Here is a 16,167-nt window from a genome sequence, read left to right on the forward strand (position 1 = left end):
CAAAAGTAGCTAATAGATGATTACGTCAAGCAATCTGAGATGTTGGCCAGAAAAAAAAACAAACACGTTTTCGGCAGTCCATTATCACTAACGCACACTTACCATAAATAATGATGCCAACTGTGGCAATGTGTCTCCAGGGACCATCGCTGACGGATGATCATTGGAAGAAGGCCCAGTCCATCAGCCAGGCGCATGGTTGGGTGTTTGGAACGATGAGTCGTTCTTGTCCTTGCTTCAGTCAATGTATCTCAATGTATCGCAAAGTTTTGCCGAAGGTCAAGGTTTTTACGCTCTGCAGTTCGCGCTTGGCAAGCGATGTGCAGAATTAAGAGAAAAAATGGGGAAGGGAGAAAAATGAATTCAAAGAAAATGGTAATAAAATCGCAATTTATCTTTGGCATAATCTATGAGCAATATTCTGTGACATAATTTTCTCCTTTTTCTTATGGAAAATTGGCCTGAAAAGATAATTAAAGCTGAAATATTTAATGAACTGTTTATGTTACTAGCGTTTGGTTAAGGTTTTGTTCTAACTTTCCTCGTCTCAACTATCATCTTGTACTCTGCAATGACTATACGAGTAAACTAAGTCCAGCAAACTAGTGATATTAGAAAAGGACGCTCTTGAGGTTGTACAATCACAAGAGAAGTCAAACAATAAATCTTCTTCTTGTTTTAACGACTTTTTAATGTCACGCTGGCCATCGAATGGCTTACGACACTTGCCGATGCCACGATCGAAAGTCCTCACTACGTGTGGATAGTCCGGATGAGATTTGAACCCTGGTCCAGCAGTTTGAAGACCGACGCCAATGTCGCCTACAGCATTGAGCCGCCCATGAACAATGAATATGTATTTTTATTTCCAAATAATAAGCCCTGGCATTTCTCTCAGAATAAAACATAATTATGATCAGGTTTTGGATAATTTTCAACTCATCATGCATTGGATTATCATCATTAACTCATCATGGATTTCATTTATACGTAATAAAAAATAAAGAAAATTTGTAAATTGCGAACATCAAACCCTTATAAAATCCTAAAATTCCTTTTACTTTTGAATGCAAACCCTCATGCAAACAAAATCGATGACGAAAGTCGTTAGCAAATACCCTTGACATGCAATATTACTAACAAGTTACGTTTTTTTTTATTTGAATAACAACTCGTAATCAAGCAAAATCCTTGTAATCAACCCCTTTTTTCCCTTTGATTGCTCAAATATTGAATCCACCAGCTAGCTTGGGTTCGTGCCCGAACAGAAATCAATAGAAACAACACCTCAATTAGTCTGTATCGAGCAAGTGCCTTCGTTATTCGTTGTGCAAAAAAGGAAAACTTAGAAAAGCGTGTGCCGTATTAATGAACGAAATACACCCAATTCACGCTGACACCATCCGTCAAACTCGCACCCAGAGCCGCAGATTGTGCCGCACGGACGGATTTTATTATCCCTCCCGATATTCGTACGGAATGAATCAGAATACGGCCAGCACACGTCCGCACGATGATGTCACGTTAGCCACTGCAACAACACCCCTTGCAGTATCTGCGTTATGAGCTGCCCCCTTACTGCTGCAGAAAACCGTTCCGGTGTCCTGCGTTAACGATTCCGTGGAAAAGGGGGAAAACAAAAACAACAGCACAATACAAAACCCAACAGTCCCGACGCAGTGCCGCCGCCAAACCGAGCATGAAGGGTGGACGACGACGACGACGACGACGAATGCCGTGGGTGTTTGAATGCATTTAAAAAGCGCACCCTTACAAATACATTCGCGCTGCCAGCACGTGCGTCCTGGAAGGATGCGCACACTAACTTCAAGGAGTTTTGCGAACAGCGTACAGTATAGCTGTTTGTGCTAGTGTGCGTTACACCGGAAAAATCTGTTTACGTTCTGGACAGGTGCCGAAAGCCGGCAATAAACGCCGCAACGCCACCGATTGACACAGTGTCCTCCAAATGTACACACACACACACATAGCCAGATGCACACTTCCTGTTAGGGCGAAGGGTGAAGCGATGTTTTTCGAACTTGAAGTATAGTGGACGGTTGGTGGGTTGGAGCGCCAACACGCTCTTCGGCTTGAAGTTTTCGAACACGGACACGAATACGGATGCGCAGACGCGTATCCTGCCTGTACCTGTTCGTCCTATAGGTGGAGAAACTCGCTATATCCTGTGCGGTTTGGAAGGATTTTCATTCAGTCTCAAAGTAACCGTCGTCACGGATAAGCGTAATCCCGCAACATTGTGAAACTCCAACCGTTTTTTGGATCAAGAAGCATCCCAGTGGGCCTAGGGTGGATAGAGTGTGATAGCTCTATCCATAGTTCTGTCTCATCTCTACCGACAGCAGTACAAAGCGCAAAGAGTAGGCTGGGACAGGGGAGAGGGAGGAAAAAAAATTAATGGGAAAAGATTTTTCAACGCTAAAACGACAACCTTTCAACTTCTTGGAATCGTGTTTATTAAAGTTTTTCGTTTAAAACAATTCTTCACCCTTTTGTGCGAGTGGTTGTTCCGAATTTTTCTTCTACCTTACGACAAAAAAAAATCTTTTCCTCAGTGCAGATATTGGGGTGGGACCCTACCCCTCTATCCTTTATCCCTTCCCCACTCTATCGTACCGTTTCCCTCAAAGGGGACATTTTCAATCGTGTCGACAGTGTTGCTTAGAGTGGAGAAAAGCGAAAACCGTGCGGCCATTTTGATCGTGGCTTTCAGCAGATTCGCAAGCCAGTTTGTCAGTCTTGTGGTGGAGCACGGAGTTTCAGAAAAAATCTGTTGAGTGTATTTAACAAAACCTTCCTGTTTCTTTTACTTTCTGGTGTAGTATACATGTAGCTGTATAGTTAATATAACATAGCCATAGTGAGCAGCGTTGTAAAAAAATAAATCGTCTTCTGCAAGCGAATATAGGACACAAGAGTATCACATTTTGCTCCACATTCAGGGTGTGCTTGGAATATTATGCAATCATTCGTACCGTGGGTTTGCTTAGTGGTGGCAAGTTCAACAGTGGCACCTAGCACGGACTTACCGTAAGTGTCCGCAAGGTGTGCGTGTGTGCGTATTTGTCTATGTGTATGTGCATGTGTCTGTGATTTAAAAGTGGTTAGAACGGCTCTAAGACTTCCAGTCTGTCCTCAATCGTAGCATTAACTTGAAGCAAAAAGGAAAGTCATTCGCACCCTCATTCGTGCTACAATTTGTTAGCTAAAACAGCAGGGTGCATCGGTTAGTGTTTATGCAGATCACTGCAGCACGGGCAGAGGGTTTGCTACCGGTTTGCTAGCTTAATCGATCGAAACCGAGGGACCCTTTTTTGCGATGGTCACTGAAAATGGTACACAGGTAAGTGTGAACCTTCGGGGAGTTTAGGATTCGTTTTTTTTTTATTCTACACATTGTATTCTATCAGTTATACATTTCGGTACAATTTTATGCAATTGAAAAGACGCTAAAGCATCGAAAGATATAAAGGGAAAAAAGAAGAAGACAGCGAAAATTTTCTCCCAGGAATTAAGCCATCGATGCCGCAGAGCGATCGATATTCTATCATGGTCTCGTCGGTGCGCTCGTCTGTTGGTGGTTGTGCTTGCGTGTGGTGTGCCTACCAATTCTTAAGCGAAAGAGACAGCAAAAGTAATCGCGTACAAGAGCGACCAGGAGAGCGACAGATTTTAAGAGTGAGAGAAACAGTGTGCACTAAGAGCACTTTCAGGATGTTAAAATGACAAGCATGCAGCATTTGTTGGAGAAAGAGGCAGAAAGAAAGAGAGAGAGAGAGAGAGAGAGAGAGAGAGAGAGAGAGACACACACACAAAAGCAAGGATAATGAAACCACATCTCTTGCATGAAAAGAAAAACTGATTAGGGTGGTACGATTTCTGGGCAACCACTTGACACCCCTACAGCGGCAGGGGTGTCCCAGGGCATACGAAACCGACCGACCGACTGGCAGGGCATCTCCGGTACACGGCTTTCCGTTTCTGTTGAATGGCACACGTTTGCACAGCACAAGAACACACGTCGGAAATAAAAAGCGAATGGGAAATCGCAGCCTTTCCCTTGTCGCTGCTCGGAGTGATGGCAACACAAATACACCCGCGGGTTCTTCCTTTTCCACGGCAGGTCTCTACCGGACACGACCGGAACTGACACGCACACAACAGTGTCACGGGCAGGATAAAGGACGACGACGTACACCCATACATGCACACTGGGTCTGGGGTTTTTTTTTTGTTGCTTTTGTGTGGACCATTTTAGACCGAACTCCAAAATGGCAGACCAATTGCAGGGCATAAGTGAGAAATTTTCGCGAATTCAAGGTTCTTGCTCGATTCGATTCGTTATCAGCGGACATATGGGTAAGGGAGCTCGAAAAAGCTTAGTATAGCTCTATCGAAATATGTGTTTTAATGTTTGTACCTTTGGTGGGCAAACCGTTGCCTTCCGTATCGATTATACGAATTCCAAAGGGTATGGTCACGAAGGTATTATGGTCATATTCTATGTTTAATCCAGGCCCGAGTCGTCTAGCAATGTTGACTTAGTAAGGAGACGAAAAACAGTTGGGCTGTTTCCCCTTCGTCCCCGTCGGCAACTACTAATCGCCGGGCTAACCGACCATCAATCACTGTGCATGTGGAAATGGCCCTCCAACGATATGGTAATTTGACATTCGCGTAACGATTCCAACCACCGTTTAACCTTTGTAACTTAGACACCCGCATGTGTCCGCAAGGTTCACGGCTCGGCTGCTTCTCGTTGGATGTATGCGAAGGAATAGTATTGTTTGGGTTTTCACAATCGAGAGCAAATGATGTTTGGGTGCGGTCGCTTTCATGGCCGGATGGGGTTGAACGTGTTTTATTTTTTCTGTTCTTTATTTCCAAACCCATGCGTGTAACATGATTACGGAATGTGTTACCTAAAGGGCTGTAATTTAAGGGTTTGCTGCAATCAATAATGATGTGAAGGATGTGTATAAGCTTTGTGTGACTTTTACCGTGCCTAGATATACTCAATTTAAATCTATTGCTACTTGCCTCACGGAGCACGTTCAGGTGTGAATCTAATTTTTGAAGCATATTAAACACTAGGGCTAGTAGGTAGTTTTACTGTATGAGTCCTATCGTTTATTGATTTTTTTCCCACGATTATAATGTAATATTTGAAGCGTTTACAGTCGAAAAAACACGACTCAAAATGACGATAATTTGCAGTCTTTTATTTGATTTACTTCAATTTAAATTCTGGGTGATCCGGCGACAGCGGCGCCAGTCTTCACACCACAGGACTGGGGCATCTCAGGACTGGGGTCTACTTAGTCTGTCCTATAACAGGTCATTAAGCCAAGAAAAAAAAAAAAGAAAGATAAAGAGGATGAAATTCAAAGTGAGAAATATTCAAAACGAGTTTAAGAATGACAGTTTTTTACACCTTTTAGAGTTATCGTAGTCATAAAACAAGTATCCAAATTCTTAAACAAATATTGCTCCTCCCAAGATAACAAAAATACACATCATCTTCGATTTATTCTTGTTGTTTTATTATCTCTACATATTATTTTCAACGTGCAGAAGCTTGTTTAATGGCCTGAGAACCACTTTATTATGACAACAAATGTATGTTTAGTTTTTATACTGAAGGAAACATATTAATATGTCCTTTAACGATTCAACTTTTGAGCCCAGTGGTGTTGGTGACAGCGGTGCCGGTCGTCAAACGGCAGCACCGCGGTTCAAATCTCAACCGGACCGTCTTCCCGTAATGAGTTCTAACTATCCTACTACGTGGATATCGGCAAGTCTAGTAAGCAATTCGATGGCCGGTATGACCTAGAAGGTCGTTAAGCCTAGAAGAAGAACGATTCAACTTCCCCTCTTACTATTTAAATTTCATTTATAATTTTGTTTTAGAGAAACGTTAAGCATATAGATGCAGAACCGCCGTTTGTCCAATAAAACAAATTTAATTGCATCAACATAAATGCACAACAAATTTGTTCAAACAAGCATATTGAACAGTAAAAAAAGTACTGGCAGTGCGTGATACGACTCACTAATTAGCAAAAAATCACCAAACGGTTGCCGTCGTTCCGTCTGTCCATTAGCAGTCAGTTCGTTCGCAAAATATGTTGGCATTTGGCCAGCTGAAGCTGCAGCTAACTTCAACTTCAAAATCTGAAAAAGAACGCACGTAATTTGGTTCATTTGTCAACCATGCTGAGTTGTGTGCTGTTTGTTAGTAAAACCGACGCCAAAAAAGCAATCCAATGAATAAGCTTTCCAGCAAAAAGTAGATACGACTGCGTGAAGAATATGGATAAAAATGTTGAAATGCTTGCCAACTAGTTTGTGCCGTTTTTTGGATTTCCTGTCCAAACGATCAATAGAGTCCTTTTAGTAGGAGCTACTTAGCCAGTTTTATGTGTCGCAATAAACATACGGTCATGCTGACACAGCTGCACCGTGGCTTTTGGAGGTTCTTTTTTTTCGGTCGAGAGAACTTCTCCAGCTGTGTGTACGATTGACCTTTGGCAGCATTTTTCGTTATGTTTTCTAAGAGCAATTGCCCACGGGGTGCAGTTTTGTGAGACGACAAGAGACAGCGAAAAATTGCTTCTCATTTCACAGCTTGGTCGGAAATCCGGACGACTCAAGTAAGGTGAGATCGCCAGACTGCCTGGCTGCTAGTGGCCCGGTTTTTTTTCTGCTGATAACCACCAACATGAGTATGTGCGACAGAATGTCTATAAGCATGATGTAATGAACTGTTCCGTCAACGGAGTACAATTCTCGCTACCGGGTCGGACATTTGGATGACGTTGGCCGTGCAAGGCAACAGCGAACGAAGCCAATCTCACGACGCGTCAGAACCAGCGAAATAGAGTTATGCTTTTTGTTGGGTTGAGAAGGAGATTTAAATTTTCCTCGGAATTTTCGTCAATTCTTTTTTTTTTTGCTGGCGTACACCTCATGCACGAAATGAAGGCAATTTTGAAGGCCTTTCGGGAAGTGGGTACGTTGATTCGGCGAAAGAAAACACCAAGCAAAAGAAAGAAAAATACATGCTAAGGTATACTGCATTATGACATAGGCTCTCCGGATCGATTCACTCCGTGCCTTTGCCTTTGTTGCGTTTGAAGGCAAAAATTGCCGTTGGCCGAGTGGGCACGAGTGTAAGCAGGGCACAGCTTGATGCCACATCTCGTATGGGCCCTACAGTCATTCGGTAGCTGGAAGTCTTCGAAGATTGATGCAAACGGACATCCGTCTGCTGTGATTCAGTTGATTTGATGATGTGAAACGTTACTGAATTTTGTGTGTTTTCCGCAAGTATCGGTGATACTAGCTATTGTGAAATAGTTATAGAAGTTCTTGAAAAGTGTTCAAATAACTCGAGGAATTTTAACAATTGTTGATACAATTTTGCTATCATGACGGTAATAAGATTTTAAACAATTTTAAATGCATTTGTATACTACTTACACGGTTAATGTATTTGATACGATGTTTAAATCGTATCGTATCGTATATAATTTCATGTTTTTACAGTATTCAGTCGACTATAGCATCGTATTAATGTACGCATATTCTTGTAAATTCTTTACAGTCTGATGGAAACACATCGTTCTTGCGTGCCGCAAGGGCAGGCAACCTGGAAAAAGTGTTGGAACACTTAAAAAATAACATTGATATCAATACTTGCAACGCGGTAAGTACACTTTTCATCAGAACAATGCATAAATCCACAACATTCTTTTGCAGAGACTTGTGAACTAGGAGCTGAGGATTTATGTCGCGGATTTATAGTGCTTTTGCATCGAATGTTTTCCGCTAGATGTCGCCACCACTACCACCGGCGTACGGCATTTTTTCGCAATGTGTTAAAATTCGCTTCGTGGCGCTGCTGGGCGCATGCCCGTGGGCTATGCTTGTTGCCATTCGTTGGGGAAGTTGACAGTTAAAGTTTCGTTTCGAACTACAACTCAATGCGCACGCGTTGGCGCTATCCTTCGGGATGGTCCTGCGTATGCGTCCGTTCCCCGTTCGCCGAAGCAACCCCGACTCGGGGAGGTAGCGGGAGGACATCTGAGGACGTCTGACTCTCATAAATAGTAGACACGAGATAGCCAAGCGTCTACCGGATAGCGGCAGCGTGAACGCGTGTGTTAGGTTATGGTTCAATGTTGAATTCTCGTGAAAGTGAAAGTCATCGGTAGCAAGGCGTTGGTGGGGTGATTGTGGTGATGATAAACGGGGGAGGAGGGATGTGGGCGCTATGACACGACGACGGGAGGCTTCGTTTTATTTAGAATCAACAACTTGCCTACTTATGCGCGGACATTGTTGTTCTTTTTTTCTGGTTTTACGCGAAAAGTGAACCGTGCACCGAAAGTGTTAACAGTTTTTGTGTGGTGTTTTTCTTTCTCTCAAATTTCATGATTGATTGACGAATGGGCGTTCGGCACCACAGAATGGCTTGAACGCACTGCATCTCGCGTCGAAGGATGGGCATGTGGCGGTGGTAACGGAACTGTTGGCCCGCGGTGCCACAGTTGATGCGGCCACCAAGAAGGGCAACACCGCGCTGCACATCGCTTCGCTGGCCGGCCAGGAGGACGTGGTGAAGCTGCTGATCAAGCACAATGCTTCCGTTAATGTGCAGTCGCAGAATGGCTTCACGCCGCTGTACATGGCAGCTCAGGAGAACCACGATTCGGTCGTTCGGCTGCTGCTGTCGAACGGTGCGAACCAGAGCCTTGCCACCGAGGACGGCTTTACGCCGCTGGCAGTCGCCATGCAGCAGGGACACGATAAGGTGGTGGCTGTGTTGCTGGAAAGCGATACTAGAGGAAAGGTGCGTCTGCCTGCGCTGCACATCGCCGCTAAAAAGGACGACGTGAAGGCCGCAACATTGCTACTAGAGGTGAGTGTCGTACTTGGCTGAAGTTGGCCGCAAATTGATGGTGCATGTTGTGATTTAAATAGGAAGTGAAAAAAGAACGATCTCACTACATAATTTTGTCGTATGGTTCCCTTTTCTTATCTGCAGAACGATCATAACCCGGACGTAACGTCCAAGTCGGGATTTACTCCACTGCACATTGCGTCGCATTACGGGAACGAGGCCATGGCCAACCTGCTCATCCAGAAGGGAGCGGACGTGAACTACGCAGCAAAGCATAACATCAGTCCACTGCACGTGGCCGCCAAATGGGGCAAAACCAATATGGTGGCGCTGCTGCTCGAGAAAGGCGCCAGCATCGAAAGCAAGACACGGGATGGCCTGACGCCGCTTCACTGTGCTGCTCGCTCCGGACACGAGCAGGTAGTGGACATGCTGCTGGAACGTGGTGCCCCCATCAGCTCGAAGACGAAGAACGGATTGGCACCGCTGCACATGGCCGCTCAGGGTGAGCACGTGGACGCTGCCCGCATACTGCTCTACCACCGTGCCCCGGTGGATGAGGTTACGGTGGACTATCTGACGGCACTGCACGTAGCGGCCCACTGTGGTCATGTGCGTGTGGCGAAGCTCTTGCTCGATCGCAATGCAGATGCGAATGCACGTGCGCTGAACGGGTTCACGCCGCTACACATTGCCTGCAAGAAGAACCGGATCAAGGTGGTGGAACTGTTGCTGAAGCACGGTGCCAGCATTAGTGCCACGACCGAGAGTGGTTTGACTCCGTTGCATGTCGCTTCGTTCATGGGATGCATGAACATTGTCATCTATCTGCTGCAGCACGATGCCAGCCCCGACGTACCGACGGTGCGCGGCGAAACGCCATTACATCTTGCGGCCAGAGCCAATCAGGTGGGTGTGTGGGTCCTCTTAAGCTGGATCTTTTACGAATTTTTGAGCTTGAAGTTATTTGGAATTCTGAGTGGTCAACTTAGAATTAACTTTTCACAAGTGGTTCAACTTTTCAGAAAATATCACTCAATGTATTTATAAAATAATATCCTCATGAAGCGACGTGTGAAACAGATTTAGTAAAAAGTAGTTAACCTTTGTGATAATTTCCTAGCTCAGTAAGTAACAGAAGATTCTATGAATTCGAACTATCGAATAGTTGCACTAATAAGAGTCAGAGATCTCGCATGTCCTCTTGAGATAGTTCATTTGTGGTACTGGAATTTCGCGCGATTGACACTAACTGAGCAAACTTTGTCCCCAGTCGATACATGCTTTTAACAGTTCGTGTTTTTTTTTGTCTTTTTCAGACCGATATTATTCGCATTTTGCTGCGCAACGGGGCACAAGTTGATGCACGCGCCAGAGAACAACAAACACCGCTACACATTGCATCACGCCTGGGTAACGTCGATATCGTGATGCTGCTGCTTCAGCACGGTGCCCAGGTCGATGCGGTCACCAAGGATATGTACACCGCACTGCACATCGCTGCAAAGGAGGGCCAGGATGAGGTAAAGAATCTTGTTGCCAAAAAGCTTATGGATCACATAGACACCGTTTATTTGATGCAATTGTTCTGGATACGGCACCAGGAATATTTCATTTAAAGCAGAAACGATAAGAATGGGGATTTTGATTGAGTTAAGCTAACCACTAGACAGGAGTTGGACAATAAGGGTGGTATTGAAGGGCAGGATCAGAGGGAAAGCATTATAACGCTTACAGACAGACCGTACAGCTGTACATACTAAGCGATGAGCTACAAGTTTATCCGACATATCACATTTTATTGTTTATGGTGCAGAACAGAAGGGAAGGTGGAGCATCCAAAAATGACTTTTAGCTATAAAACATATCGACCGAAACCCAATCGCACAACGACCGCTATGAGCAAGATGTAAAACGAAAAGCGATAGTGTAGGATCTGTGGCTAGTTGGCCTCAGTCTTGTTTGTTTAATTACGTCAGGTTACGCCATTCTTTATTTTAAGTGTCTCCAATGATTATTATAATTATTTATTATTATTATTTTGTCGTATTATTGAAGGATGTGGAATAAAGTATAAGTTTGAGGTTATTTTCCGTCGTCAGCAATGAGCGACCACCGACGGAGAATACCAGAGACTCCATCGTATTTCTATTATTATTTTGGTCTTGATTTTATTTTGCATATATTTGTTCCAGTTTTCACAAAATGTTCCAATCGATGCAAACAGAAAAGAAAGCAAAAAGAGGTTTCAATTTTCATTAAAAAAATACATGTTTTAAAGGAGAACAGAGTGTTGAGATAAGACGCAGGTTTGTCGCTTTTTCCTGTTTTGGAAAAATCATCTAGCACATCAGACCAGGCAGGTATAGCGAGAGTGTAGTGTTATGTTTCAGTTTTCGTTTTCTTTGTTATTCTGTTTCTGTTTGAGTTTGAATTACTATCGTTTGTTGGTTAACGTTTTGTTTGATTGAATAACCGCTTGTTTCGAATGCCTAATGTGTTACTGTTTGAATTGACATTATTTTTTTACACTCGGTAGGCCCACGGTCCAATGCTGAACATGTATCAGTCCCTCTCGTGGGTTTAGGGTGCATTTTCCGAATGGACACACTGAGGAATAATGGTACAATGTTGCGTAGAAGCTCTAAACACTTTCCTTCTTCATCATAGGTTGCGGGTGTTTTGTTGAACAACGGGGCCCAGATCGATGCGACCACGAAGAAGGGCTTCACGCCGTTGCACCTGACAGCCAAGTACGGTCACATGAAGGTTGCGGAACTGCTGCTGGAGAAGAACGCACCGGTGGATGCGCAGGGCAAGAATGGTGTAACACCGCTGCACGTCGCCAGTCACTATGATCATCAGAACGTTGCTATGCTTCTGCTGGAGAAGGGTGCCAGTCCGCATGCCACTGCAAAGAACGGTCACACACCGTTACATATTGCGGCTCGCAAGAACCAGATAGACATTGCCAACACGCTGCTGAAGTACGAGGCGCAGGCCAATGCGGAAAGTAAGGCCGGCTTTACACCGCTGCATCTGAGCGCCCAGGAGGGACATACGGAGATGTCCGGACTGCTGCTAGAGCATAAGGCCAATCCGGACCACCAGGCACGGAACGGATTGACGCCGATGCATCTGTGCGCCCAGGAGGATCGGGTCAGCGTGGCGCAGGTGTTGGTAAAGCATGGTGCCAATATGCAGGCAGCCACCAAGGCAGGCTACACGCCACTTCACGTCGCTTCCCACTTTGGACAGGCCAACATGGTACGCTACCTGATTGAGCAGAACGTGGATGTGAACACGTCCACTGGCATCGGTTATACGCCATTGCATCAAGCTTCGCAGCAAGGACACTGCCACATTGTTAACATTTTGCTGGAAAATAAAGCTGATCCTAATGCTATTACAAATGTAAGTAAAGCAGCCCATTTCGAAGCTAATTCTGATGCTCTATCAAAGACCAGTATAATATTTATGTTTTATCTCATATTTGCATGTAAACAGAATGGACAAACTTCGCTGAAGATTGCACAAAAGTTGGGCTACATCAGTGTGCTCGACTCGCTGAAATCGGTGACGGATTCGAAGGCCACACCGGATCAGCCACCGTCAGAGGAGAAGTATCGTGTCGTCGCCCCGGAAGCGATGCACGAAACATTTATGTCCGATTCGGAAGAGGAAGGAGGTATGGATAGTGGGAACTGTCCCGAAAAAGAAGACCTTTTCTAATTGCTTCTTGTATGCTTTATTTTCTCCATCTGTAGGTGAAGATACAGTACTGTCTGATCAACCGTACCGTTACCTGACGGTCGATGAGATGAAGTCGCTCGGCGATGATTCGCTGCCGATCGACGTGACACGCGATGAGCGAATGGACTCTAACAAGATGGTTCAGAGTACCGATTCGCATCAGTTCCCGCCAACGGCGCTGGAAGACTCGATAAGCCCGCAGCATGCATCGATGGTACAGTCCGGTATCTCGGCGACCGACTTTACCGACAACATCAATATCGAGCGTCACTCGCATGTAGGGTAAGTGAGATTTTGCGGTGCGGCAAGGAAGCCTACTGTCTACTAACCAGAAATGGCAATCTACTAATCACGGCTTATTGCATTTGATTTTCTGCTTACCTACTAATACCTGCGGTGGATGCTTAATGAATGTGCATTACAATTTCACAGAAAACTGCACTGGAAGAAGTAAGTTTCGTATGTTTTTAAATTTTACCACCATTTTGGGGACAGGGTGTGTTAGGGTTAGGACTTTTCTGTGTAAATGTGTCCCGTTTGATAACGACCACTAAACGGATGTTTGTCCTTTGTTTGGTTGCTGTATCCCACTCTAGCTTCCTGGTTTCCTTCCTCGTCGATGCACGCGGTGGAGCCATGCGAGGCTGTCGCCACAGTGGTGTACGTATCATCGTACCGGCTCGCTCGGCAGCCCAACCAACACGCATCACCTGCCGTTATGTGAAGCCCCAGCGTACCATGCATCCACCACCACTGATGGAAGGAGAAGCGCTGGCTAGCCGCGTGCTTGAGCTTGGCCCAGTCGGTGCCAAGTTCCTGGGACCCGTCATCATGGAAGTACCACACTTTGCATCACTTCGTGGCAAGGAGCGCGAAATCGTAATACTTCGATCGGATAATGGAGAAACATGGCGCGAGCACAACATTGACATGTCGGACGAAATCATCCACGATGTGCTGAACGAATGTTTCGAACCGGAAGGTAATGATGTTGGTGATGATAAATGATATACGGATGGATGGATAACGTGACGAAACGTTACCTATTCGGATGTGCCAATTTTGCAAAGGTGAGCTAATGATTTTTGTTGCTCGCTTTTGGTGTGTTGTTTCAGATCTGGCACAGCTGGACGAGCTGGGCGGTGGACGTATCTGTCGCTTCGTAACGTACGACTTCCCCCAGTACTTTGCGGTGATTTCGCGCATCCGCCAGGAGGTACATGCCATCGGACCGGAGGGTGGCATGGTGTCGAGCACCGTCGTACCGCAGGTGCAGGCCGTCTTCCCGCAGGGTGCACTGACGAAGAAGATCAAAGTGGGGCTTCAGGTAAATCTGTTCAAACCACGCAAAGGTGTGGCGCCGGAAAAGTTGCGAAAGATAAGCGTCAACCACGTGCCGAAGAAGAAACGTTTCTCGTTGATCTGGTAAAATGCACAGAGCCATCATGTCAGGTGTCACGTTGCACCGAACGGCGGAATGTTTGCTGGTCAAAACGATCTAAAGCTTTGCGCGTGCTTCTACTGAACGAAAGACGACAAATGTTACAAATGCTACATGCAACTCATTGACAAAAAACCCATACACTCACCACAACACACATCAAGGCAAAAGCATACGAGATAGAAGGAGATGTTTGCTTCTACACACTCTTGTGTACATGTTTACTTTCTCCTCTTGTTCAGTTTTTGCTCAAACTTTCTTCACCAACGCTAGTCAACCAAAACTCACCTGAAAACGAAATCAAAACTAATTGCATGTAAACTTTACTTATTGTTTTAAAAATCAATGCTTTATTAGTAGTTGCTTCTTAAGTCGAATCCATTATTGTTTTATTTTTACTGTAGTTTTTAATACTCTTGATTAAACTCAGATGATGATCGGACGTTTTAACACTCACAATGTGCTTCTTTTTGGATGGAGTGATTCTCTGTTCGGTATATTGTGCTTTATTTTAAAGTTTTCCTAACATTTATCGTTACTATCTAAACTATCTCAATACTGTTAACTTACAATCGCAATATGATCACTATCATAAAACCAGTTTCTTAAAGGAAGGAAACTAGACAGAACTGTATTTCTCACCAATGCAATAATAACTACAGAAAAACGAAGGTAAAAATCAGCTAAGTTTCTACACATCTTTCATCTTTTACAAAACCTTATAATATACTTGATAACACAATACGGTTTATCGCGTTACAATAATGTTTAAATACATACATGTTCGAATCATACATGCTAGTCCGATGCATATGAAAAGTAACAAATGAACAAAACGAACAGAAACGAACTAAGATTTGCGTTATCATACAAAAATACACTCTTTTCCTAAATCTTAACGGCCAATTGCTATAGCTTAGCAATGCTAGGTGCTGTTAAATGTCGCAACGAAACGAGGGACTCCGTTCGTGTTTTCATGAGCATACAATAATTACACATAAGTATAATGGGAAGCCTTCTAAGATCCAAGTTTTGCTTAAATTTGTTGCCAAATTTAATCTAAAACTTTGTTCAACATACTTAATCTACTTACACGAAAAAAGAACAATCAGCTTAAACGATGTAATCAGATAACTTTGCACGTGAAAGGAAAACAGAAAGTGGTTGGGCTGAAAAACAACTTTGACCTTTGAGTTGAGAAAACTAGCATCCTCAAAACAGTATTCGCAAGTACTGCCCGAAAGCTGGTGTATCGAAAGTAAATGTAGGGCAAGATCTTACAAAAATGCAGGTGCCGATGCAGTACATAAGCTAGGATGTAACAATGTTTAAACTGGTCGTTAATTTATTGCAGTCAAAAAAATGTTTGGTGCCGAGAGAGCGAGAAATAGGTGCTTTCGCAGGAAAGAAAAAAGACGATAAACTACGTCAGCATAAACGCAACCAAAGTTGAACGCGTTCGAAAGTATTTGTATTAATCTTCTAACAGTTTTCAAAAGGTTTAAGGATAACACACTTGTGCTCTACACACGATCCAAAAATGATGATACAAGTTCGAAGCAAATAGCAACTGTAGAAAGGGGATTGTTTCAAAATCACGATTGATAGCCCCATTACTGAGTAGTAACGACAGCAACACACACTGATTTGAGTGCCCAATAAATTTAGTTCATGTGATGAAAATGAAAAAAAAAAACCAAGCGCTGCTGCTTTGCAACTAAATTGTTTCATTTCTTGCTTGTGTTTTGTGTTTTTTGGCGGTGTCACCAATCGATCGGAAAGTCTCAGAAAATGATGTTAATGATGATGATACACTCTAGGCTGTGAAGTAAAGCAAAATCCTTAAAATCAAACGATAGAGGCAGGGTGGCAAAAAAGTGACTCACTACACTTTTAACTTTTAGTTTAGATTGTTTGTTTTTTGTTTGTCTATTTTGACCAAAATTACTTTCTGAAGAAAAACGGTCGTTGGATGTGCGGTTTAGTGACTCTTGGCTCAGTGCAAGTAGGAAGCAGAAGCGAAAGCGACACGAAGGAGCAACAA

The 16,167-nt window shown here is 44.0% G+C and overlaps 1 protein-coding gene across 2 annotated transcripts in view; it reads left to right on the forward strand.

Annotated features, from left to right (window-relative positions):
* Nucleotides 1-16,167, forward strand: part of LOC126556539 (ankyrin-3) — a 108,722-nt gene that overhangs the window by 11,309 nt on the left and 81,246 nt on the right. Inside the window, exons 1-10 of one of the 2 annotated variants that reach the window (XM_050211800.1) lie at nt 3,254-3,364; nt 7,631-7,732; nt 8,495-8,947; nt 9,074-9,838; nt 10,249-10,452; nt 11,600-12,343; nt 12,437-12,617; nt 12,697-12,964; nt 13,279-13,664; nt 13,798-14,009. In XM_050211800.1, the coding sequence (XP_050067757.1) occupies nt 3,341-3,364; nt 7,631-7,732; nt 8,495-8,947; nt 9,074-9,838; nt 10,249-10,452; nt 11,600-12,343; nt 12,437-12,617; nt 12,697-12,964; nt 13,279-13,664; nt 13,798-14,009 (3,339 nt within the window). In that variant the 5' untranslated portion in view covers nt 3,254-3,340. Of the gene's footprint in view, nt 1-3,253; nt 3,365-7,630; nt 7,733-8,494; nt 8,948-9,073; nt 9,839-10,248; nt 10,453-11,599; nt 12,344-12,436; nt 12,618-12,696; nt 12,965-13,278; nt 13,665-13,797; nt 14,112-16,167 lie in introns of those variants that run through there. The other variant, XM_050211801.1, reaches the window with a different exon arrangement.

Source organism: Anopheles maculipalpis, chromosome 2RL (assembly GCF_943734695.1).
Source record: "Anopheles maculipalpis chromosome 2RL, idAnoMacuDA_375_x, whole genome shotgun sequence".
Classification (NCBI taxonomy): Eukaryota; Metazoa; Arthropoda; class Insecta; order Diptera; family Culicidae; genus Anopheles; species Anopheles maculipalpis.